Here is a 26713-nt window from a genome sequence, read left to right as displayed (position 1 = left end):
GCGAGAGGGACTATGGGTGAGAGAGGAGGTGAGGAGAGAGAGAGGGAGGTCGAGGGAGAGAGAGAGAGAGAGAGAGAGAGAGAGAGAGAGAGAGAGAGAGAGACAAGAAACAAAATGTAAGGATTGACAAAAGATTCCATTTGAGATTTTGAGTTTATTCATAGATCAAGGATTAGAAGAACTGATAGTCGTGCAGCTACTGTAACAACAACATTATAATAAATAGAAAAACCTACTTTAGCTACTGCCTTGATATGTTCTGCTTTCAAATTTCTTGCCCGTTTATCTCTTGCCTCAGTTGTTGCAGCTTTCATCAAAGATTGCAGGAACACACTGTAGTGAACGAACAGCTGAAAAGAAAAGGATACATTTCAAATACAGCATTACTATGCATAAAAATTAACCCATTACAATGCCAACACACAAACCGTTCCACTTGTTAAACACCCGAAAGTTTTGATTTGGGTCAAAATTATGGATTTTGAGATATGGGCAGTTTTGGCTTCTACAGCCTATCTTACAACTATTTCATCGCATAAGAAATACTATAACTAACCATTATTTCGTCACATATCAGGTGTTAGTTACCACAACATCTCCTTAAAGTCCCTCTTCTAAAAATAACAGCTTATACTTTTAAAATAATAATTCCGTCAGTTTTTATCCAATATTCATGAAATTGTTGCAGAACGAACAGAAGATGCAACATTTTTTTAAAAATAGTCTGATGAATTTCCCATATATTTTTTGCAGGTTTGCAGACTACCTCATATGACCTTATGCGGTTGCGAGCGCCGTAAAACCCTCTACTATGAAAAAAAAAAGACTACCTCAAGGAAAAATATTTCAATAAAAATTCGTTTAACTAGTATAAGAAAAAACTAACAAACCATTTAGTAGCAATGCCTTTAAACTTTCTCCAGGCGACTTTAAAATTTAATTCCATTTTTTTGGGGGGGTGGGGGGGATATTTAACATTTCCCTAAATCAGTGCAACTCTGCAACTCAGAAAATAATCGACAACAAAAGTGCTAAAAAAAGGTTGAGCTCACAAAGGTGTGTGTGGGAAGTGGTAAATAGATTATTTAGAATATTTTGTATCTCTAGCAACCAATTCAATTCACTTTGTTATATCATACAGTCGAACCTATCATGACGGCCACCCCTATAAGACGGCCACCTGTACAAAGTTAAAATGGACGTTAACGTGAACTTGCAACTAATGTGTCTCTCGTTCTCCGAGTGGTAGTGACCCTTGTGTTTATTTTACCATGGCACTCAATCTTCATCGTCTACACCTGTAATATATTTCGTTTATTAAATTTTACACAAGTACAAAATCAGCAACAAAAAGAAAGCTAACCAAAAAACAAACCCAACAAAACAACAATAAAAAACCCTTCTTACACCACCCTCCCCCCTTTTCCCAAAGAAAACAAAAAATAAATAATAACAAGTTATAACAACAAACACAGACAACTGTCAGCAGTCTTCAGGAGAAGTGGTCCCGGCTTAACTCCATAGACATTTATACGCTATACATGTTACACGATGGTAAACAAAAACTGAAGCCACGTAAAAAAAAGGGGGGTGCAGAGGGTTGCGGAAGGGTCTCCCCCCTGCTAAATTCACAAAAATAATGGTTTGTGACAGTTTTTAGTGGCAAAATGGGAGGTCTTCCGTAACGAGCGACCACTATGAGACAGAGCAGAATTGAGGGCTAGGGGTAGGGGTAGATCTAGGGGTCGGGCAGGCTAATAGGGGTAGGGGTATGGTTAGGGTTAAGGTTTGGGTTAGGGTTTGGGTTAAGGTTTAGGGTTACGAAGTGATTATTCGGACTCGAGTCCGAATATGAAAAAATGTTATTCGGACTCTGATTCTTGTCCAGCATGACATCACTTCCGACTTCCTGTGACTCGTGAATCCGGCTTCCTGTCCAGCCTCAATCGTGACTCGCCTCAGGCTGGGTAGAGACCGGGATCACTTCGGGCAAAAAGGCGTTTTGTGCAGGAGCCAAGTTTTAATCTTATGATGAATTTGAGGTCGGCCTGAAAAGTTATAGCTCATTTAATAAATGTTTATTTGTCAACAGGTCATCAGAAGCAATTAAAGATGGCTCGTTAGTGTGTGTCTGGGTCGGATGGGCGGCCTGCACACGTGTGGCTGTGTGCGTGTCGGGGAGGGTGGTGGCGGGGGGGCACTATCGGTCCGGGCTTTGAACGTCGCATACGCGTCAGTCTTTTTCCCCCCGGCAACTGATCATTATTACAATAATAAGATAGTCTTGACATAGATCTACGTAATGAATTGTGCGCTGGTCTATGGAATCAAAAGTTGCCGTATGCTCAGCTCTACACAGCAAAACAACTTTTTCTTGGTAAACAATCGAATGACACAGGCTTGTGTATTTGAACGAATCAGTCTTCTTTTATTTTTTACACAGCTCATAATATGCAGGTGCCAGGTGGTCTGCTAATCTTCAATTTTACCCTTTTCTACAACAAAGAAAGTAGGAAACGTGGGGGGGGGAGGGGAGGGCATATCAATGAGGCGGCGGGCATTGGATCGGCAGATAAGGTATGGAGGAAACTAAAAAATGGCAGAAAATTGGAAGCACTGAACGTTAGATCTATAGAACGAAGACACTTCCTTTTTTCCGGACCCGAGTCCGAATAACGACGGCCTTAGGGTTAGGGGTTAGGCCTCTTTTTTATGGCCACCTCTATTCTCACCCGGAGTGAGAATAGTGCAGGCGATTCTTGTGGCTATTCTCACCCGGTGCGCGTTCACCAAATTTTGCGTTCACCCTAAACCACAGAATTCTACACTGTGATAACAGAAAATTTGTAGAATTCTATGCCGTGAACAAACGTTCCATTACAACTGTAGCCTACTAAAAGCGTACAATTTTGTCTGTGGGCAGTGGAGAGAGAGAGAGAAAGAGAGAGAGGAGTAGCGCGAGAATTTCTGGGCAAAACAAAATGGCGACCCGCGTAGTTCGGCTTGATTCGAAAAGTTAAATAGCCGTAGCATCTTTGTAGACAACCAAATTAATTTACTTTTGTGTGTTTTAACATCATTTTTTAACTTTGTTTTGGTCAATTTGATCGTCCACACCGATAAACAGTATTCAGAAAGAGACAGAGAGAGAGAGAAGAGGGGAGGAGTTGATCTTGCGAGAACTTCCGGGCGGGTGAGAATAGCCACTTTCCTTTTTTATTGTGTTTGATTGATGGGGTGGACGCTCGTTACGGAAGTCTTTCCGGCAAAATTGTTCTCAGCACACTAAAAACGTTAAAATAGTGCCCAAAAATAGTCTAAAATGAGTCTGGAATTAACAGTAACAGTGGAAATTTCTATCTAGAATCTAGATCTCTAGATCTAGATCTAGATCTAGAAATCTAGACTATATTGTACTTTTTTTACGGGAGGACTTCCGTAACGAGTGACCACTATGAGAGAGTAGAATAGAGGGCTTAGGGGTAGGGGTAGGGTTAGGAGTAGTGTTAGGGCTAGGGCTCTTATTTATTATGTTTGTTGGGGTGGTCGCTCGTAACGAAATGGCATTTTTTCCCTTTTTTAATCTTTTCAACTCTCAACATACCAGAGACAGTGCAGAGTTCTTCGATAATTTCACGCGCCGCGTGAACAATGCTGACCTCTTTTTGATCTTTGGTCGGCTAAAATGAGACATTGCAGTCATGTTGTGTATGTTTGTATAGAAGTAAAACCCACTTATTCTTCGATACAAAAATGACCCAACTTGAACTCAAAATTCGTGCTCGCTCTAAACTCCCGGAAGTAAACAAACGATGGTCGATGAATGACTGAATGAACGAAGCGCCGGAAGAGGGAAAGTTGCTTCGTACTTTTTTTCCCCGATTGATTTTGCTTCGCAGTTTATTTTCTTATGAAACTTATTTTAAAATTAATTATTCTCATAATCATAATATCATCACCCGCCAGATCTGCATCAGACGTCGACAATCATTGTTCTTCACTCATTTCCCTGATCAGACACTCTCCAAATAAATCAATTAATTAATAAAAAACAAAAAGCCAACAAAAATTAATATAATTAATATAATATAATATTATTATACATGCATTGTAAGACTATTGTTATTATTATATAGCCTGTATTTAATATTTGATCTTGGTCCTTCCTTTTCACCTGGTTATTAAGTGAGTTGTTCTTGGTCAACCCTGCCCTTTTTTGCCTTCCAGATTTTCTCCTGTACGTTGTACATGTTCATGTAGCCTACAATGTTTTTGTTAGATTTCACATAAGCCCACTTCCTTTGTTTAGTACCGTCCACACTTACCAAGACGTTGTGTTTAGAATGAGACTGAAGAACATCCGCCCGAACCATTATGATTATTCGTATTAGCATTATAATAAATTATTATATCTCTGATTGGACAAATGGGGTCAGAGGAGAGAGAGACCCTTCAAAAGTCCCTGAAACAGCATGTAGGCCTACATGTATTATTATAAGTATAAGATAAGTTAAGAGATAAGATAAGATAGTACTTTATTATCCCAGAGGGAAATTTTCCTTGGCTGTACAGGACCGTAAAAACACATGCAGGTATACATACAAAATTTAAATTATGTATATTACTCTCATTAAAATTCAATATGAAAGGAGAAGTAAAGCTGACAAAATGTACATTTACATCAAATGCATCATTCAACCACATGCAGGAATTTAAATACTAGACCTTTGGAGTTATATACAGATACGTACTCTAAGAGCAACACACAACTATGCTCATTCTGACAAAAGCCCTATGCTAGGTGGTAAAAAAACTTCTTTTATATCTTTCTTTCTTTGTTTTTGGAGGTACATATCTGCCGCTGCGTGGTCTTACAATTTGTGCGGAAAAAGGGTGTGATGGGTCGTTTATAATGCTTTTTATCTTTTTTATACGTGTGGTGTTATACATTTCATCCATTCTTATAAAATCATATCCAGAGATCTTGCTGGCCTTCTTAATGGTTATATATAGGCGTTTGAGGTAAGAGCTCTGTAGGGGTTTGAACCCAAAATGTCCCTTTCACAACAAAGTCTTATGCTAGCAGTACATCAGGCATTCTGGTGTAACAGAACGCTCATCACATTAGGCACTTTCATTGATCGAGGTTTTTTTTCATATTTGATCAATTTAGTTAATTTTGTCAGAGAAATATACCAGACATCTTGAACTTGAATGCAGTGGTGAGAATAGAGACGTGTACGAGCCAAATAACGATGTGCACGTACTTGTACTTGTATTCCCTGTTGAAGTTGATTATTTTTTATTGGTATGGTTCCCCTCCTTTTGTTCTCTTCCTATTCCATGCTTGTGAACTTGATGAGGCTATTGTCATTGTACTTGTGTTTTTGGATCAAATAAGTCTCAAAGTCCCATACGACATACTACACCGTCAGGCAAAGGAAAGAGTTTATTCAGTTAGTTTGTCAGTATGTTTCTGCTTATCATCTCTTCCTTTTCCTCAGCATTTGGTCATAAGACCATCAATGTTTCTGTGTTTCTAAAAAAAAGTAAGCATATATATGGATTAAATGCCCCTATCAACACTCTATCAGGTTGTTTATGAGGCGGGACCTCCGAATAAAACGTCCGTTACCAATAGAAGCAAGCCAAATGGATTGAGAACCTTGAAAACTCCACAAAATGACCTGAGTTCAAGAATGCCCAAACTGGGATTCAAAACAGGACCATCCACTCCGTAGTCCAGCTTGATACTATCTGAGCTAAGGGAGCGCCTACGTGTTTCTCTCTAATCTAAAAAAATGACAGAAGAGAAACTTAGTGGCTAGTAAGTATAGCCAAACCGTCAAAATTTGTTTGACTTACATGTACATGTATTTCATCCTGAAAGAAAGAGATGACAGCTGCTAGTGAAACTGTTTCTCGTAGAAATAAAAAAGGGGTCATTTTCTGATTAGCAAGCTTAGATCACACAGAACTGATATCAACTCAGTTCACATAGTGATGAAGCTAAAACTCATTTAGTTTTTAAAATAACAGGGGCGACCTGTGATCAAACTATAATAAATGGACTGTTGAGCACTACCAAACATAATATTAATTATACAAACTATTACTGAAACTATTGCAGTTGAAATGTGAAACTCAAAGGAAAATATTAGGTTATTTAATTATTAATCATCCATGTACACCCTGGCCCTGCGGTCCCAAAATGGCAAGTGCATCATCATATTGGGCCTATTGCCAGCATTGCCTTTCTCGCCCTGGATCAGGGTAGAGGCCATGAACCAACTTTCCCAATCCCATTCCCTGTCTTCCCACTTTTCTGTTCATCAATTTCTGAGACTTTTCTCCAGGTTCCATGTGGTCTTCCCCTTGATCTTTTACCCTGTGGATTCCAACCCAAGTCTTTCCTTGTTGAGTGCATGAGCACCGTTTTTTTTTCCTTTCGTCTTTGACTTTGTCTACACATGATACATCAATTCCTCACCAGAATGCATGATGGTTCAATTCTCTTATCTTGTTCCATCCAGATCAAAAATAAAATTGTCGTTGTCAATCAATGGTGCTGAAAGGGACATGAAAAACAAATGTAAAGAAAATATATTAATCATATTATCTTCCAGTTCCCTCTGCTGCCTGGAGAAAATCTGTAAATGCAACATGTTGGGACATGCTTCCCCCCAACCCCTAATGTACATCACAATGTACATGTATTCTTCAATTTCAACATGTCTATTTTTCTGATACTGTCGCGTTTAATAAATTAAGGCAAGAAGTTAAGTAGTCTACTTGGCTTAAATGTATGTAGAAGATAAATGATCAGATGACAGCAACCTGGAGTTTTGTAGTTATTCTTTTCAGCAAGTGAGACTGATGATGGCCCCCCCCCCCCCCCCACCATCCCCCCTAAAAAATCAACTTCAAGATGACAGTATTGAAACTGCAAAGAGAAACTAATCTTACACTAGAGCTTCTAACAACAGTTCCCAACAACAAAGAAAAAGGGGTAGAAGCAAAAATTGCTTTGACTTTGGAGTTAGACACCAGTCACTTGTACCTTAATTTTGCTCTGTATGTGTTGACTGATGAATGCCTCGGTGTGACTTTCTCACATGTGAGGCATTGTGGTGAGGTCAGGCTCTCGTCAAAATAATGAAATCGAAGAAATTGGCATTTTTTTGGCTGTTGGGCAATTTTTTTCTTATTTTCTTTTTTGGCTCAACACTTTTATATTTTAAAAATACATTTCTGTGTCAATTTTACTGAAAAACATGGATTAAAGGAACACATAAAATGTAAATTTTCAGATTCCAAGGACTCTCAGGCTATTTACCAAGCTTTGGCAGCCATTTTCTCGTTAATTTTACCTCTGAAATCAGGCGACCCTGACCTCCAATTCAATTGCAAATATTTCAACTTCTATTCGGCCTAGATGGATACTTTTTCCCTAAAGAGCAAGGCAAATGAACAGGCTTTAAGATAACTCCGATAACTCCATATGCCTAAAAATTGACAAGCGCCCAATTCCACCAGGTCGTCTCACATATCTTAAATCCCTATCACACAGTCATTGAAGGACTTGAAGCTTATCCAGTGAAGGGGGTCGAGACTATAGTAACACCATGGACTTTTTTTTAAAAAAGTACTTGAAGTGAGAGCTCCTCAGACAGACTAACAGAGTCAAACACTCACAACATACCACAAAATCAGGTACAATAGAAATTAAATAAAAGATATATAGTTTGTATAATTCATTTATTCATTTGAACAAGTCTTGCGACTTTGCAGAAATCACAGAACCGGTAAACATTTCCTTTAAAAGTCTTCATAGCCTACTGTTTATTGTAGGCAGTAGTTTCTAAACATTCCGTTCCGACATACACAAAGAAACAATGTCAATAATACCAACATTCACACAACAACATATTTCAAAGCTATCTTTTTCTCTGTCTTCTGTTCTTGATGTCTTTATCCTTGTAAAATTCATTCTTTTTATTCAGCTCCTTGATCTCTTGTCGCTGCATTCGGCGTCTCTGTAAAGGAAAAAAAAAAAAAAAAGAGTTGAAAATTTATAAGTAAAGAGGGTAAAAAACTTAACCACGAAATTCCAAATGTGTGGCTTTGTATACCTTTAAATAAAGAGATACACACTGACATAAGAATAGTTATTTTGAAACAGGGAAAGGCAAATCTGAAGATAATGATATGCAGAAATAACAGGAAGGATAAAGTAGTTGGACCCAACAGTGGTTTCCTCCAAATATCCATTAAAACTTTTCACTTACATTAGAATAATAATAATAATAAATAGCATTTGTATAGTACATATCCCCGCTCAGCAGCAGGCTCTATGTGCTTTACACTATATTATTACCCCAGCAGACCACAGAACACTCCGAAACATTCTCAGCTTCCCGGGAAGCATACAGTGCAAGCAGCCAATTAAGCACTCAAACACTAACAAACTGACAAGATCTTTCGCTGTCTATAGCTGGGTACCCATTCCCACCTGGGTGAAGTGAGGAAAATTGGTGTTAAGTGCCTTTCCCAAGGACACAACATCGGGCCCCTGACGGGATTTGAACCCACGACCTTACGGTTGGGAGTCCGAGAGCCTAACCACTAAGCTATCGATGCCACAAGCATTCTCAATAAGTGCAATTAAACACTGAGGCAAACAAGCCAAACGTGTGGTTGGTGGGTGCTCTGGTGTGGTTCACTCCTTCTATCCTATCAAACATCTATCATCCTCATCTCTCCTCCTCATTTTTTGGGTTTGTTACTCCCTTGTAACGCCTCTTATATGACTTTAATGTGTAGCAAGCGCTGTAAAACTCTTACTAAAACAAAAACAAGCCAAACCAAAGACAACTACTAGAAAAGTTTACAAATGCAGACTACAGTCCAGATTTACTTATCTTAGAACTTGTTAAACTAAACACTTTCATACAGATTTTAACAACCGATATATAACGAAATAACACTATGTGGGAACAGAGAGTGATCCTACCTCCTACAAATAAAAAGGTTTTAAAATGTGATTACGTGTCACAACCTCACTAGAACTTTTGAATAATGATGGTACTACAATTCAAGCTATTACTATTACCATTAGCTTTGCCTTCTCATAAAATTGCATTTTTCTCAACAACGGCTCTGGCGATGACTTTAACCAATGAACCTTTCAAGGTGCAGCTCTACAACTATGTACTCGTCTACCCCTCATCTACACTGCGCACATCTTAATGGTAAAAACATTGGACCCACCCACCCACCCCGGTCACAACTGCTAACATGAACTAGACCAGGACTGAGAGATGCTTCTACACATCTGCCCAGGCCATGCTGGTTGGTAAAGGAAACAAGACTGTCTTCGTTTGCTCACCTTCACAGCAGGAAACACTTGCTCAAAAAGAGCCTTATTTCAGATAATCATGAGCAAAATAAACAAAACACAAACCGACTCAATAACATAGATAACAAATCTTCATCAAAGAGAACTCATCTGGCCATTAGGGAGTTTGGCGCACTTGACTGTTTACTCTATGTGAGCTGAACAGAAAGAAATAAGACAACTTGACTAAAAGGAAAAAGTTCACAAAACGTATAGCAGGAGTCATAAAGTGTTTAGAAAGTTTAGGCTAGACTTTAAATCAGGACCTTGAAATACTAGCTTAATTTGAAAATCAGCATCATACCTCCAATCCTTTCAGCCTTGGGCTTTCATCCTGTTCCTTCTCTATTCTTCTCCTCTTGCCAGTAGACTTGACCGCTCCTGGATTCTTTTTCACAGATGTTGCTGGGTCTGCTGAAACAAAACGAATACATGTCTAGCTTATAAAAAGGAATATGTCTTGAAAATCTGAGCATAGTTAGATTAATCTCAACTCACATTATATCTACAAACACAAAAGAACCATTTGATTTTATTTGCAATCTCTAATTTGAATTTGAATTCTGAGAAGCACATCTATGTATGAATGACAGATGGAAACAACAGAGAAAAAAAAAAAAGGACCTCCAATACCCTCCCTTTAATTTGAGAAGAAGCAACAATGGGTGGTCATCTTGGACAGGTTAATAGTAATTTATTTTTAAATTTTTTTTAAGGACTATGATAGACACAATATTAAAAGCCAGTGACAATGAAAACATCAAGACTTCATATTTCATACATAAAGCAGCTGACAAGAAAAGGTAATAATAACTACACAGTCAGATAAAAAAGTGAGGGTACAACCTCAACCAGAAGACAGCAGCTACGACATATTTCTGGACAAACATACAAGTGCTCACCTTCAGCACCTCCCTCTGGTCTCAGCCTCGGGTGGGGACCGTCATTGATGTCACTAACTATCATAGCACCACTGGCTGTTGGAACTGTTGTGACAGAGTTAACTTTTCCTTTCTTAGCTGCTGACACAGGAGATGCAGAATCTTCACCAGAATCCAGTTTTCGTTTGCGGGAACTGACGGTTCCATCAGGAGACATGTTTGTAGCTGTGGAGCACGGAACTAAAGAGTCTGCCAGTCTTTGGAATATCCTCTTTCTTCCTTTCTTTCCACCGTGTACTTTTTCAGACGGTAGATCAGTGTCTGGTACATGAATGTACTGTGGCAGCTTTTTGTTCGTCTTCACCGCTGCAGCCTTCTTCTCTGTGGTGTCTGAGTCTGACTGTGCAACTGTCTGAGGGGCATCCTCCACCATTGCCAGCTTTTTCTTCTGCTTTTCAGCTTTTCGAGCCTGAATTTCTTTCAGGTTCTGTTTCAACTTTGCCATTTTCTTATTGATATCTCCAAGTTTTCTACTGGTCTGTTCAAAGAATGGATGAATGAAGTTTTCTTTCTTTCTCCTTTTCTTTTTGTCAGGTGAAGAACTCTCAGATGTAATGTCCTCAGTCACCTCAGTATTTTCTGTCTTTTCCCCATTGTCATCCCCATCTAACATTTCCCTTTCATCTTCATCACTGTCTTCCTCATTGTTATCTTCAGATTCATTTTCTTTATCCATAGACTCTTCTGCCCCTGCAGCTAAGCTTTCTTCATCTCCATTCTCTTTGGCTGCATCATTGGAGCCATCGACCAGAGACCCATCATTAGCTGCTGCCTCCAACAGTTCGGCATTCTCAGGGATGTCATCATTCTCCTCTTCCAACTGTAGAGAGATAAATAAGCAAAGTGAAAAAAGACAGAACAAAACAATTCATTTGCAGACCAACCCCCAAACAGACAAAGAGTAGTATAGACAAATCTAAATACCGCAACTTTAGAACTCAGTCTATAAATCATACATGATTGTGATCACTTAAACCTCACAGATGGGTCATGGAACTATATGGATGTACAGAACAGTGGCAAAGCTGAGAAAAGAGGAGGGGGGGACTTCTTTGGGGAGAAAATTAAGAGAAAGCTCACCTGATAATTAAAAAAAAAGAAATACATTCAAACTCGGATATAACAGGACAGATGAGACCGACAGTTTGTCCCTCTACTGTTATAAGGGAGTCTTACCAGTACCATTGCACCTACAGCTTAATCTAGTTGATTACTGCAGATCCTTTTCCGGTGGGCTGTTTTGCTGACACTGAGACAGAATCGATGAGTGACCCCAACTCTGTGTGTGTGTGTGTGTGTGTGTGTGTGTGTGTGTGTGTGTGTGTGTGTGAGTGAGAGTGAGAGTGTGTGTGTTCAGGCAAGCCATCATACAAACAGGTGAAATGTCTCAGTCGAGACAAATTTTAATAATTTGATGGATTGAAAGCAAGTTCATGCGCTGGAAGACTATCGTTATATTACACCAGAGTCTGCGCAAATTGAACCATGTTATAGCCATGTTCAAATTACTGACATTTATAGAGAAGAAAAAACCCAGGGATTTGATTTATCACAGTTATATTCAAGTTGCTGTAATAACAGAAGCTGCTACAAATGGACAGGACAGTACTACAACAAAACTGTCATTGACATTTAGATAAGTCGACCTTTAAAAAAAGTAGAATATCCTAAGCCTGGTGCTCTTGCGAGGAATCAGATGTTTCAACAGACAAGACTATAATTCTGTGTCTAATGGGCCACTTCAAAAAGACCCACAAAAAGCAGAATGTATTTGCTAAAGACACAGTCAAACATGATGAAGCCAGACTGTCTTGTATAGACCAACTTACCTCACTCTCTGGAGGTCTGACAAAGTACGGCACTTTCCCTCTCTGATAGTCGTTCAAGACGTTTTTGGCCACAGTGCTGATATCTGGCTCTCCACCCTGGAACAAAACATAGTAAATCTGGTTATTTTGTAATACAGTAATGAATCAAATAAAGCACTAGATTAAAACATTTACTGGAAAAGAGAAGTACAAAGATAAAATGACTATATTATATGCATACTTAGGTCACTGCATCATCTAGTTCTAAGATAGAAGAAGTGAAAGAAAGATCTGCCAACAACCCCTGATTATGTCAATGGCAAAGACTTGCAGAAAGTCAAATGTAAACTACATTGATTCTTCAAATGAAAATGGATATTCTCATCACACAATTTTCAAGACTCATGAATGCAAACAAATCTACGAGCCTTTTTTCTAGAATTAGGCCTAGATTAGGCCAAAAAGACTAAAAGAAGAGAAAAACGTGTAGTTTGTGATTTTTCAGCAATTCCTCTTTGCATTCCTTCAGCGGGAACTTGCCTACAGCGGGATTTTTCTTCTGGACCTAAAAGTCCTGCTATAGCCATGTTCTACAGTACATCCTAAGCACTCTACCTTATTTGATATAAATTTCATTACAAAAATTTAATGAAATTATTTCAAAAGTTAAAAACCACTGTCAATTATCTCTGCATACAGTCGAACCTGCCTTGATGGCCACCTATATAATACGGCCACTTTCCACCCCCCCCTGTGTTTTTTAAAATATAATTCAACTGTGTAAAACAGTCACCTATCCAACGTGGCTGCGACCACCTTATTTTATCAACCCACTGTCAAATTTACCTGCCAGGGGCGGCCAGGCGTGGTCATTCACTGCCAGACGCTTTGTCAAAAATTTTGTCATCATTCATTCACCTGTCGTTATTGTTAGTCCCTTCAGTGACTGTTTACCGAAATTGACCAATGGGTAAGCCTAATAATAAATTTTCAACTGCTGGTGAGGGAGGCGTGATTCATCATAACCTATAAGCCCCGCCCACAACTCATGCACAAATCGTGGGTGAAGTGACTGGTCACTGTTTTGTTCTAATCTAAGCTAAGTAACAATGGACGCTGATGTGAACTTGCGACAGAAGTGTCATTCTCCGAGTGGTGGTGACCCGTGTGTTTGTTTTACCATGGCACTTGGTCTTCATCATCTTATGTACATAATATTTCGTTTATTTCACCCTTGCACAAATCAGAAACAGGGAGAAAGCCCCCCCCCCCCTTCAAAACAACACAAAAAACCCTTCTTACACTATCCACCCCCCTTTTCCAAAAGAAAACAAAAACCCTTCTGAATTAGCCTTACTTCCTTAGTCCTAATCCTGAGATCAACCCCCGGTTTGGACCAGTTCTGCCTAAGACGGCCACTTTTCTCCATGACAATGGGTGGCCGCTTTACACAGGTTTTACGGAATATGAATTCTACTTAGAACAACAGTCACTCACTTTCAGCAACCTTCCTGACATTTTTGCCAATTGCTCCAGAAAATCTTCAGGGCTCTCCCAGTTCACCAGGTTGTACGTCTTCTGAATGTAGTCTTTCTTCACTCTGTCTAGAACTGCAGCAACATAATCTTCTGGTTGCTTCACTTTCTCCACACGAACCTGGACAAATATAAAATGAGGTCAAATTTACTAATAGCAGCTAAAGAAAAAAAATTAACTAAAATTCAAAAAAGAAGTACAAATGTTTTTGTACAGACTTTGTATTCCAATATAAATCAATGTTCAAATTAAACCTTCAGAAGAGATGAATAACATCAATAACTGAAGAAACCGCCACTATTTATAGAACCAGTTGGAGAGGCCAGGGAACTTCAAAAGCCCAGGAAACCCTTAGCAAAAACTGCTTGGATGGATCTCAAATAACCGACCAATTACAAGTAAACTCGGGAGCCATTCATTACAGACGTAAAAGACATTAAACATGAAGTAAGTGGGAGTTACACCCCCCCCCCCAACAGTAGAGATGCCAACCTAAGATGAAAGCTTCTAGTGAGATCCAAGTAAACTTTAGTGAGATTTGAATTTTTTTTTGTGAGACTGCGTAACGGACGGTAATACGATATTCAATAAACCCAAAAATCACACAAGCCGAATCTGGAGTAACTATGTCAGTTTTAGTTTTAATAAAGGTTTTACGGCGCTCGCAACTGCATAAGGTCATATGAGCGCCAGAAGATTAGAGGTGTTACAAGAGAGTAACAAACATAAAAAAGAAGAAGGGGAGGTAAGGACGATAGATGCTTGATAGGAAAGAAGGAGCAAACTACACCAGAGCACCCGCCAACCACACACCTAACGATGTCAAAATGCTTCAACATGCGGAAAAAGAGGAGAGCCAAATACATGACCGGCGATGGCATATTTGGCCCAAAGGGCAGACCAAAACTTAGGTGGAAACGGAAGCGATTTGCAATGATGAGTCTTTGTGACTATTACGGCCTATGACCTAATGACTTTTATTCCAACTAAGATTCTATTTCACCCGACCATGAAAATTGGTGAGATTACACAGAAAATCATTGAGGCGTGAGACTCGTGTTTTCGTGAGTCTTACCCCAAAATTGTGAGGATTGGCATCTCTGCAACAGGTACGCATGACAGTAAATCGAAAAATGAAAGAAAAAAAATATATACAAAGAGTTTATAAAGTAAGAAAACTGCTTTCACTCACCACTCCCTTGAGCACCATGTCTGTGGGTGTGGCCCCTGTAGGATACACAACTCCAGGACAGTCGATGAGGAAAATGTTGTTCATCAGAGTGACATATTGCCAGACCTACAGTAAAAGGGAACCAAATGATCCATAGTCAGCAAAGAATAGTTCAGACAAGCTTTTTGTTTTGGTAAATTTTCTTAATCTAGTAGGCATTAATGGTGTTCAAAATCATGTAATTTGTGTGTGTGTGTGTGTGTGTGTGTGTGTGTGTTAACTAATTGAATAACCATGGGCTGAGATATGAATTCACCAATTCATTTCCCATTGTTTCGCTTCCTCTTTTAATATTAACCCCAAACCTAGCTAGTGATTTAATGCGAGGTGACATATTTTGTTCACAGTGCCTTCATTTCTCCTTAGCAAAGTACGACAGTAAATGTGAGGCAGCGTGGTGGAATCAGGCTCTCGTCAAAATAATGAAAGTGAAGAAACTTGCATTTTTCCGCAGGTTTGTGAATTTTTATCAAATTTTTGTTTTTTAGCTCAACACCTTTCATGCCCATTTAAGAACTCATTTCAGTGTGGATTTTTCTGAAAAACGTTGATTAAAGACACAGAAAATGTACATTTTCAGTTACCTCGGACTCTTATACTAAGGAAATAACTAATCTTTGGTGGCCATTTTCTTACTAATTTCACCTCTAAAAACGGGTGACCCCCACCTCCTTCATTCGCAAATATCTTGACTTGTATTTAAGATAAATGGATGTTTTTTTCATCCAAGTAAAGACAAGTGAACAAGCTTTAAGATGATACCAATAACTCTACATGCCCAAATATTGATGAGAGCCTGATTCCACCACGCTGCCTCACAAATCATTCAAGCTATAGAATAAAAATCCAAAAGAAGATGACACCTTGGTTTCTCCTTAGCAGAGTACGACAGTAAATCAATCAAGCTATAAAATAAAAACCCAAAACAAGATGACACCTTGGTTTCTCCTTAGCAGAGTACGACAGTAAATCATTCAAGCTATAAAACAAAAATCCAAAACAAGATGACACCTTGGTTTCTCCTGGCACAGGTGCTACACCACACACTTTCTTTGACTTCAAGGCGTTGATGATGGAGCTTTTCCCAACATTGGGGTAGCCTATCATTCCAACGCTTATCTGTTTTTTGTCCTTGTGGAGCTGAGGATGGAAAAAAAAAAAAGACAATGCAATACATTTAAATCATGACCCGTCTGCTGCAATGCTAAAATCAGTACAGTTTGTACTCAAGTGCTGCCACTACGCTATGTTTACAGTTTGTTACATTTTGTCGATAAATTGTTTGTCCATGTCCCGGCAGAAAACAGTTAAAAAGCAAGTAACTGATTCGTCTCAAGACTCACAGTTTTTGGTATGCTTTTGGTCGACAAAAGTTGAGTTTTCCAAGAAAGAAAGAAAAAAAAAAAAAGCCTAAATCCCAAAGACTGAACAATGCCAGATGGCGACGTCTCATTAATGTCATCCCTTCAACGATAAACTACCCAGTCCATGACTTTAGCCCCCGTTCATTCGTAAAGGCAAAATACGCAAGTACTAAATATCAGACTAGAACAAAGCACAACTTCAGCATACCTTGGCAAACTGTCTGAGAAGAGAGATGAGGTCTCCTTTGCCAAAGCAGTTGGTGATACTGGCACGGAAAGCCATTGTTGGGTGTTCTGCAGACAGTATGGCTACCCATTTTTTCTGGAGAGAAATGATAACATTTTCACAATCAAGACTGCACTGACAAAATAAATCCCTGAATTTGTCAAAACAAAAGAATCTGAGAAAGAAGCATCAAAACAGATTTAAAAATCACTACTGCATTACTCTAGAAAAATTATTTAAATACTATTCACCTGTCTATGTGCAATACAAAGAGCAAGTAACAGTACATGAGCATTTAGATAAGATAAGATACATCTTTATAGTCCAAATCCTGGCCCATTGGTTTGGTGCTTCACCACGTACACACACACACTCCTTTCACATATCTTCTCTTCCACACACATCTGTGCACATAACCATAATAGTATGCTTGCACTCAAACTTGCTCATAGTCACATGTATAATATAAATGAACAGTAGTACAAACAATAATAATGTTAAGCTGGATACGAACTCAGTATTCTGACACTTTGAACCCATGATTTCATAAACTCTTGAGGGCTTCACACACATGAACCCATGATTTCATAAACTCTTGAGGGCTTCACACACAATGTTCTTCCCGCAAGCAAACCTTTACAGTTAAGTCGAGCAATGGCATCCCCCCCCCATTTACTGGAGTATTAAGTATTTTCAAAAACAGTTTCCGACCCATTCAGCCGCCTTCTGCTCCACAACCGTGACAGATGTTCTCATGTTGCAAACATTATCTGTTACCACAGCAGTGACTTTGTTACCACTGCCCCAGCCACAGAACACTTTACCTTAGTTTGGTGGATGCCAGACTTTCAGCTGCTTAGTGACCCTAAATGATGATTAAGTTCAAGACTCTATACCACCGCCATGTACACCTTAATCTTCCATGACATCCAACAGTCTGTGGTGAAGTTAAGGAGGCCAACTTGGCCAATTTGCTCCATAAAAAGCTATCTCTTGGCTTCATATTGATAGATGAATTGAGATGAAATAGTTTTGGACACAATTTCATATCTTGGTTTAGATTTATGCATCAGTCTCCTGAACATTCTGTTTTCTACAACTGAGAGAAGTTGCATTTATTTACACCTATATTCCTAACAAAAAAATATTTTCAAGGTGAAACAAAAATAGGAATTTTAGCTTTCTATGAACTTACTATAGCCCAGTTGGGCACCAAGTCAGCCTTGTTGAGAACAAAGATAAGATGTTTGTGGGATTTCTCTTTCTTCAAGTAGTTCTCCACTTGTTTGCACCGCGTTCCATTTGGATCTCTCGCATCTAGGACTTGAATGAGCACATCAGACGAGTCAATCACCTAAGGATGGAATTTTTAAAAATAATTAAAGCAACATTTAATAAAAATATGTTCCTTAAAAAGTGCAGAATCAAGGTATTCTTAATAAGGAATATATAATTGCCAATGCCCCATGGACAAAGCTTACATCATTTAGGAGGAATGCCGATTCCTTCTTATATATTAAGGGCCAGCCTGAGCTAGGAGGATACAACGTTCCAGAACATGGATGGAGATTCTCCATACAATCATTTCTTTCCACAGGAATTAAACGAACATTTTATCCATGAAACAGTTCAGACCGAAGGGCTAGAACCCAAATGGCTGCTGGATCGGAAAAGTAAAGTAAAGTATCCATGAAACGGTAAAATACTTAGCCAGATGCCAGAGCAGTCAGAAAGTTATAAAAAACTAGAAATATCACTAACAAGACTTTGAGTAAAGAAAAACACAATACAATTATGGCCATTCAGCGCTAGGTAAGAAGAACACCAATAGACAGGAGACTAATGAAGATAGACATACCCCCCCACCTGCCTGCAGTACTAACATTAAATGAAAGACAAACATGTAGGACATACTAAGACACACCAGATGTTAAATATGTACCTTGTCTCAAATCTCATACTAAGAGAGCCTTTTTGTAACCTTTTCTCCAAAGCAGTAAGCCCAAGTGAGACAAGCAAAGTCAAATGTTGTCATTGAAAGTTTGAACCACTCTGGTACAACACAAACCAGAGCAGCTTGATTCTTCAACAATACTGTCTGGCTCAACAAACTGCTGCAAAATTTACAACAATTTTGAGCAAAAAATGATTGAGCCATTGAATATATCCTCTGACTAGGCAACAACTGTATGGCGGGACAACACGATAACAAGAAACCCAATAACCCAATTCACAAAAGACTACAAATGTGAGGCATTGTAGTGGAATCAGGCGCCTGTCAATATAACGAAATCCAAGAAATCAACATTTTTCGGGACAGTTCTGTAAATTTTTTTCGAATTTTTGTTTTTTGGCTCACCCTCTTTTGTGTCCATATAAAAACATATTTCTATGTGCATTTTACTGAAAAACATTTATGAAAGGCACAAAATATGTCATTTTTCACTTTTCAAAGACTCTTAAAAGCTATTGGAGTTGCCAAACTTTGGCGGCCATTTTCTCGCTAATTTCACAACTGAAACCAGGCGATCTCACTTCCTTCAATAGCAAATATCTTGAGTTCTATTCAAGACGGATGGATATTTACTTCATTGGAAGCATGGCAAATAAATCAGCTTTCAGATGATGCCAATAACTCCACACGCACAAAAATTGACGAGCGCCTGATTCCCCTGCGTCATGACACAAATATATATATATATTATACCAAATACATCAAAGGGTATAGCAACAGCAATTTTTAAAAAGTACACTGGACTAAACTAATGAAATGCACTATGTAATTATCTTATATATTAATTATTAAGGTATTTAGACATAATAATGCTGCAAATTTATTAGTATACACATTTTCTGCAGAACTTTAAATTTCTAAATGGGATGACATCCCCAATAACGAATCAAATCTTTCCAGTTTAATAAGGTAACATCTTTAGCTCATCCCACAACTGATGTTTAGATTTCTTAAGACAAATCAGAGAAATATCACTGTATATTTAAACTGAAAGCCGTATAGAAAGTCAAAAATATGTGGGCTACAATGTTACGAGTTTATTTTTAACACACTAGGATACTTATGGCAAGATCTGTATGTGTACAAAAGGTATGATAAGCCTTTTGCAAGGCCTACAGAAACAAACACACACATAAAAATATATATAATATATATATGTAGATGAAAGTTTGAACCACAGAGACAATAGAGGTCAGTGTGGCTTGATTCTTCAGCTTTGCTGTCTGGTCTCATAAAGCAGTGACAAAACAAAAGGAAGTCATGCACCAAAGATTATTATGAGACCACTTCAAAAGAAAAAGCACACCCTAAACATGTCTAATATATCTCTAATATATATATATATATATATATATTTATATATATACAGATTAAACGTGTTCGGTTTAAGCGGACTCCACAGTTCAGTTCCCATTGTACGTAACTTTATAATTCAGAAAAAATACATCATAACAAAAAAACAAACCCAAATCCTTGCAGGTAAAATGCTTCATCACAGAAGTTAACATAACGAATAAAACTGCATTCATGAATTCAAAATTATTTTTTTAAAATAAAATAAACAGGTTACAAAAAAACTAATTCAAAATATAAATACTTCACATTTTTCCACTCCAAATTTGTTAAAAGACTAAATGTACGCTAATGCTCCTATAATCACAGTTGCGACTTATGAAGCAAGCAACATTCATATCTATGCAGAAAGATAAGAGTTAATCAAAACAATTACCTTGTACAATTCATTCCAAATGCGTTTCGATGTGCCAGCCTTGAAGACAATCTCCAGCTGTTCGTCTTTAACTCCCTCTTCTACTGGAGTCAACAGGCTCTGGTCTTCTTCCCACTTAGCAAGAGCAGACTCAGCATTTTTCACCATTTCCTATTTTTAAAAAGGTAAGACTTTTTCATTTAAGGACGGAGTGCTTATTGGCCCACAGGGGCATATAAAATTTCCCCTAGAACATTTATTATTTGCCCACAAAATTGCGAGTTATCTCCCCTGTGTTTGGTCTCCCCCCCCCCCCCAAATCCACAAATGATTATTTTAAATTAAAATACAACAGCAAAATCCCCATTAAATATCAGAGAAATTATTTTATATTATAATTATACACTTCTCTAAGGCTTAAGTTAATATTATATTTTACACCTGAAAGTAAGTCAATTTCTACTATAATATTAAGGAGTAGATCTAGAATCTAGATCTAGAATGACTCCCAAACCAACAAGATCCCAAAAGATAACAAAAACTCATTTGTGTTATTAAGGATACAGAATGCTAATAGTAATAGCCTTATTTATTATTTCTTATTTAATCTTAATAATCAAAAACTATTAAAGCTAATTAAGAACGAAAAGTCATCTCATCTTCAAAAATAGCTCAACAAATTAGTCCATCAATCACATATTTTAAATTGAGAATGTATAGTTTTCCAATCTAATGCTAAAAATAAAAAGATGAACAATAGCTAAGAAGTTAGAGAACAAGTTGGGACAATACCATGTATGAAATACTTTGAAAAACAATGCATTAAATGGCCAATGTGGGCCAATAAACCCCAGCTTATTTGCCCATGTGGGCCAATAAGAGCAGCCTTTAAAAATTTGTCCAACAATAGGGAAAACAAAAAGTCACACTGCTCTTCATCTTTCCCACCCCACTGTCAGAAGTAGATTCTTAGCTTAAAGCGTCAAAGACATCAGAGCTCAAACTGTAGGCTACTAACCTACACAGAACAGAGCTAATCTACAGTAGACAAGCTGAACAAAGCAACAAAGGCTTGGGGTTTCACAAAATTAAATTGGTGTATCTCAATCAAGCACAGAATGAATTGTCTTTCCTTGTTGTGTCTTCTTTTCCAGCATTTAAAGCTCTTTCATACTTATTAATACCTCATCATCAAACCCAAAGAGACATCTTCATGGTTTAACTGTTTGAAGCAATATGTTACGTTATTGACCTTCATCCACTGCCTTCTAGATTCTAGGTATCTTAGACATTATTTTTCCAAATGAAACCAGGAGGGAATTACCCAACCGTCTCAAAACAAACGCCAACAAGTAACAAAAAAATTCTACTTACATCAAGATCATAAGTGTCCAGAGTAGGCTTTTTACGAGTTGCTTTCTTGCCAAAAACTTGTTCAAACGGTTCTCGATCCAAAAGCCGAGGAGCAGAAGCCTGAAAATAAGTTGACATTTTAATCTTCTTATTTATACACACCTCAAAACAAAATATAATAGAGAGTTCCTTTCAAGAGCACATTTGACATGCAAAACTAAAAAGCTTCGTATAGCATACAAAATGAAAATAAACTGTAAAAATCCTATTCTTTGCCATAATTTCCCAATAAAAATGAACTATTGACTTGCAGGAAGTGTTGACAAAAAGGGGTGTCAGTTATTTATGCTTTCAAGTTAACTTACTCAACCCTAGGCCCACACTTCCCGGTTGTCAGCTCTCCCTGGAGATGCTTACTTTTTGAAAAATTGAAAAAAACACCCCTAAATATTAACATATCCTACTCAAATTTGGTACACATTTTATCCAAACCTTTGTGTATTGAAAATTTGAATGCGAAATATGTCATAGTTTTTATGCAATACTCCGTGGAAAAAGGTCTATATACAGAGTCAAAAAGTAAACAAAAAGTGAAGAAAGGAAGTGAGTTCAAATTTCGCACCCACTCACATGGTTCACGAAAATAGCTTACTTTGTCCTAAATTTGGGCTTGTACTTATGGTCATATTCTGTTTCAAACGACAAATGGTTACCGGTACTCTCCCAATTAGGCGATAGTTCGCTTCACACAAAAGTAGTGTTTTTGGTCGAGAGAGCGAAATTGTCCATACCGATGCTATCGTTGTTAGGGCTGGGTGAGTTAAACTAAACTAAACAATAGGCATCAACAATTAAAACTTCAAACAAGCAAAAGCATGGCTATTTTTTTTTATGAAGGTGTTTTTATGACCCAATGACACAATTTAGACCATTGAGGAGGCAGGCTCCCACCCCTGCCTGTCACGGCCAACCTGGGCTAGGAGGGATACAATATCCCAGCAGAAAGACAGACTCTCAACACATTTTTTTTTCTACTAGGGAATCAAACTCAGGTCTCCAGCATGCAACTATGAAGCGCCCAACAGCTACACCATAAACATCAATAAAAGCATGGCAAACAACATTTGGTTAGCCATGTATGTTAACCCCTCCCCATAATTTTTTTTAAGACGGATCATTAAAAAAAAAATTATTTCCTATACTATTCGTTGTTATCTCCTTCACTTAGTGCTTTAAACCTGCTTGATCTTTTTCACCACAAAAACTACAAATACACCAATCCTCACAGCGCTGTACAAAACAACTTACTTCCTTAGGCGTATAGCTCAAAAGGGTCACTGGATTCTTCGTTGAGCTCATCACAACTTTGTATGGATCAGCCTTCACCTTGTTCAAGGCCTCATTGAAAGACTGTAACGCATTCTGAGTGACCACTCTTGTGTTTCCTTCAAGAGAACCAAAGAAAAATAAATTAAATTACTATGTACACATTAAGAGGAATAGAAAATTCAGAAAAGAGTATTGAAAAAAAAAGAGAAAGTATCCAAAGCAACAATCAACCTTGTAAATCACTGTTTCATACCCAATCTCACACAAATGGAAACTACTTTCAGTTAGACATTACGTATTTTCAAATATATTTTAACAAATATGCTATCCAAAAGCTGAGACAAATTTTTTTTAGCAAAACAAATTATTTCTCTAAAGTGACACAAGGATCAGTACTTGACACAATAAAACATGCCTTGTATTGTAGAAAAAAATTTATACTGCTTACATTGCATTGAGACACCACTACGTAATAGACTGATAAGACAAAGTGCTTTTAAAATGCCTTATTTGCTCAATTTTGCACACACACAAAAACAATTATGTGGGTGGTTGGCGGGTGCTCTGGTGTGGTGTGCTTCTTCTTTCCTACCAAACATCTATTGTCCTTATCTCCCTTCCTTCTTTTTTATGTTTGTTACTCTCTTGTAACATCTCTAATCTTCTGGCACTCATATGACCTTTTATGCAGTTGCAAGCGCCGTAAAACCTCTACTAAAAACAAAACCAAAAAAAACCAACAATTATTTAGGGGAAAAGAAAAAAAACGACAAATGAAAGGTCCAAAACAGTAGGAATTATCTTTCGCTACATGTCATAAGACTTATATTTTTCTAATCATGTGGTGTTTTTTTCAATCATGAAATTTTGAGTGCCCATGTAGCTGAAAAGTTCACAAAAGAATTAACATAAAAATCAGTATATATCGTTGTTCTTTTAGACAACAGCAGACATAGGCCTACCATAGTGGGCTGTACCTACCAAACCATTTCCTGTTGGGCTCTACTCTGGCCATTGTTCCGGATTTGAGTGTTGACTGGAAAGGAGCTGCTTTCACAATCTTGCCAGTTTTATCTCTGCAGAAAGGAAAGGAAAAGAAAACATAATGTACAGAGACAAAAAATGTGCATAAATCAGGGTGTCCAGCAATATTTCCTGAAAAAATTTACTACCCAGCAAACCAAACCCCAATTCATTTATGCCATCAATAACATATGTGCATGAAACGAAAATATAACACACAGCAAAGTCCAGTCAACAAAATGGAGGATAGACAGACGATCGCACGTTCGCTCGTCACTAGATTTAGACCTAATGCGTTCACATAGGGTGAATGCCAAACCGGCTTCTCAATTTTCCAGGAGCATGTTACATAACAACAACAACACACACACAATATATATCCTGTCAACAACACGCTAGTGCCGCAATGGGGTCTTAGTTTCAGTCTGTTAACTTATATTTTCCTCTCATTATCTAAAATATTATATAAAAAATCAATCCTACTTGAACCAGAATATTGACTGTCAAGAACCAGTCTGGGTGTCATGATTCATAGTATGAACGTGACAGACAAAAATTATTGCTCAAACTCAAAGTAGAGCAACAACTTGAATGGCTCAAGTACACCCATGCAGTGTGAGAGTTGTAATAGCTGAGGGAGGGCAAGAAGCAGTGACACTGAAAATCTGCCAGTCTTGAACAGAAAGCTACACTATAATAGTTATAATTTACTATCACCCATCAAATGAAATGCGTACACTTTAGTTCAAGAACACAGCTTACAATTATAAGGTATGAAGGATCCAGATTCCACACACGGCCTGCACCAACGGCAACGCGCGCTTTGCAGAGAGCTCTAAAACTTATCAAAATTCTGAAATTTGCGTCCAAGTTTTTGTCCCCTGGTGTTGCCTCCAGCACCCCCCCCCCCCCCCTCCACCAAGTGTACATTAAAAAAATTTTTTTAAAATCAATAATCCCCTCCCCCATTCCGTAGTCTTATACTTCGCAACCCTCCAACTTTCGAACTCGCACAGGTTCACTGACTGGTCACGATGGCGCGCCCGACAATCTCAAAATCAGACGCCGCTTGTATTTTCTTTTTTCCCCACAAGTCCCAGTATTGATGAAATTTTACTTGTACGGCGACACAAATAGCGTTTATACTGCACAACCTGAATGTCACAAATGTTGCGTTATCAGTCTATCGATGGCAAATTTCTGGATGGTAACGAAAGCGAAAGTAGATATTGATTTTCCTGATCGAGCCTCGGTGTCACATACACTTCCGCCTGCCCGCGTGAAACGTACTCTCGGACAGTGAAAAACTGAATGAATAGATCTATTTTATCACAATCGCGACCGGCAAAAATGAATTTACTAACTTTATCGGATTTGGTTTTCAAATATTCGAGTTCCGCGATACTAATACTATAATTTTGACAAAAGATGAGACTTGGTAATGGCCGAGTACCATGGCTATGCACCCTTCACTGAAAAGTCTTGCAAACTTCATCACTATGAATGCAGGTTAATTTACGACTGTTTACCAAATGTTTACAACTTTCACTGCACATTTACTATCATTTTCTTCCTTTACGACCAAGGCACCGAATTTACGACTTTACGACCCTGCTGGACACCCCGATAAATGGAGTTGTGTATCTCAAACTGACAAAATATTGGCACCGAATGGTTTATGGACTTTATTTTGTTCACGGTGTGAATTAGCATCCCTTTGCAAAAATGTTTATTTGGGAAATGGCTTAGATGATTCAACCATGTGAATGAAAAGCCTACCAAGAAAAACCCAAAAATATACATCAGATACATTATCACGATTTAAAAACCTAGAACCCACCACTTACCGCTTTGGTTTAAAGTTCCGATACATCTGAAGACGCCTGATGGTCGTTCTGTCTCTCATGGTGCTCGATGTCTTTGGACGATCTAAAGGAAAGAAAAAAACATGATGGTCACTCAAAATAAAATGAAAATTCAAATACGATGATGACAGAACGGTCAACCATTCCTTGAATAAAAATAGGAGTTTTCCTCAAAATCCTCAGAAAAATACAGTGGAAACCTGATATACATATATATATATAATTACTATAACAGGGACGGTGGGACGAGAGAAAAAACTCCTGTTATTAGATCTCTGTTAAATCAGAAATGCAAGGAAATAAGCATTTGTGGACTAATCCAGCTGTTTTAATTCATGGGTAGTTTCTGTCGTAGCCATGTGGCAGTCATGCGCATGACACATTACACGAGCGTGTAGCTAGGCTTAGGGCTAGATAGAAGTCGACAGCACACCGCAACCCTCTCGCTTCAACCGCTGCGTGTGCTTGCAGTGGTGTGCTCCATCACTGTGCTACTCTCTCTCTCTCACTTTTTACACATTGTTAACGAGCTTTTGTCCTTTCTATAACCAATTGGGCTCCGATGAGGCCCTGTTATTGCCGATAACTTTTAATAGAGACAAAGGGTAGGAAAAAACGGATTAAAAAATCCCTGTTATTACAGTTCTAACCGGGCCTGTTACATGATATTGTTTCCACTGTAGGGAAAATAGTAGGCCTAGGTTAAGATTAGGCCTACAAAACAAACTGACCATGGCAAGTAATTATGGGTAAATTTTTATTTTCATTCCCACACACAGATGCACTGCTTCGGGGGTCAAAGTGCAGTATTGTTTGCTGCAGATCACACATGCAGCCACCAAAACTGTCACAAAACAATTATTTTCAAGAAAATTTCAAACCAAACTATAAAATATCAAATTATGGGTTAAAACAGGG

The 26713-nt window shown here is 38.1% G+C and overlaps 2 protein-coding genes across 3 annotated transcripts in view; both read right to left on the bottom strand.

Annotated features, from left to right (window-relative positions):
• The window catches only part of LOC101864376 (inner kinetochore subunit wip1), a 5086-nt gene extending 1244 nt beyond the window's left edge, over positions 1-3842 (bottom strand). The window contains exons 1-2 of the mRNA XM_005095726.3: positions 3605-3842; positions 237-350 (exon numbers count right to left, since the gene is read on the bottom strand). Of these exons, the coding sequence (XP_005095783.1) occupies positions 237-350; positions 3605-3703 (213 nt within the window). The 5' untranslated portion in view covers positions 3704-3842. The remainder of the gene's footprint in view (positions 1-236; positions 351-3604) is intronic.
• A 3899-nt stretch (positions 3843-7741) lies between these two features.
• On the bottom strand, positions 7742-25859 carry LOC101864135 (nucleolar GTP-binding protein 2; the record flags this gene model as incomplete). 2 transcript variants are annotated; one of them, XM_005095725.2, is given in 14 exon segments in its annotated part: positions 7742-8036; positions 9702-9811; positions 10300-11158; positions 12168-12263; positions 13644-13802; positions 14875-14979; positions 15925-16053; positions 16486-16599; positions 17699-17857; positions 20247-20396; positions 21600-21698; positions 22887-23023; positions 23889-23983; positions 25778-25859. In XM_005095725.2, coding segments are annotated over 14 exon segments (2393 nt in total), but the record flags the coding sequence as incomplete, so codon positions are not given.
• Between the last annotated feature and the right edge of the window lie 854 nt (positions 25860-26713).

This window comes from Aplysia californica, unplaced genomic scaffold (assembly GCF_000002075.1).
Source record: "Aplysia californica isolate F4 #8 unplaced genomic scaffold, AplCal3.0 scaffold00112, whole genome shotgun sequence".
NCBI classification, from domain to species: Eukaryota; Metazoa; Mollusca; class Gastropoda; order Aplysiida; family Aplysiidae; genus Aplysia; species Aplysia californica.
This window is presented reverse-complemented; position numbering and strand designations above follow the sequence as displayed.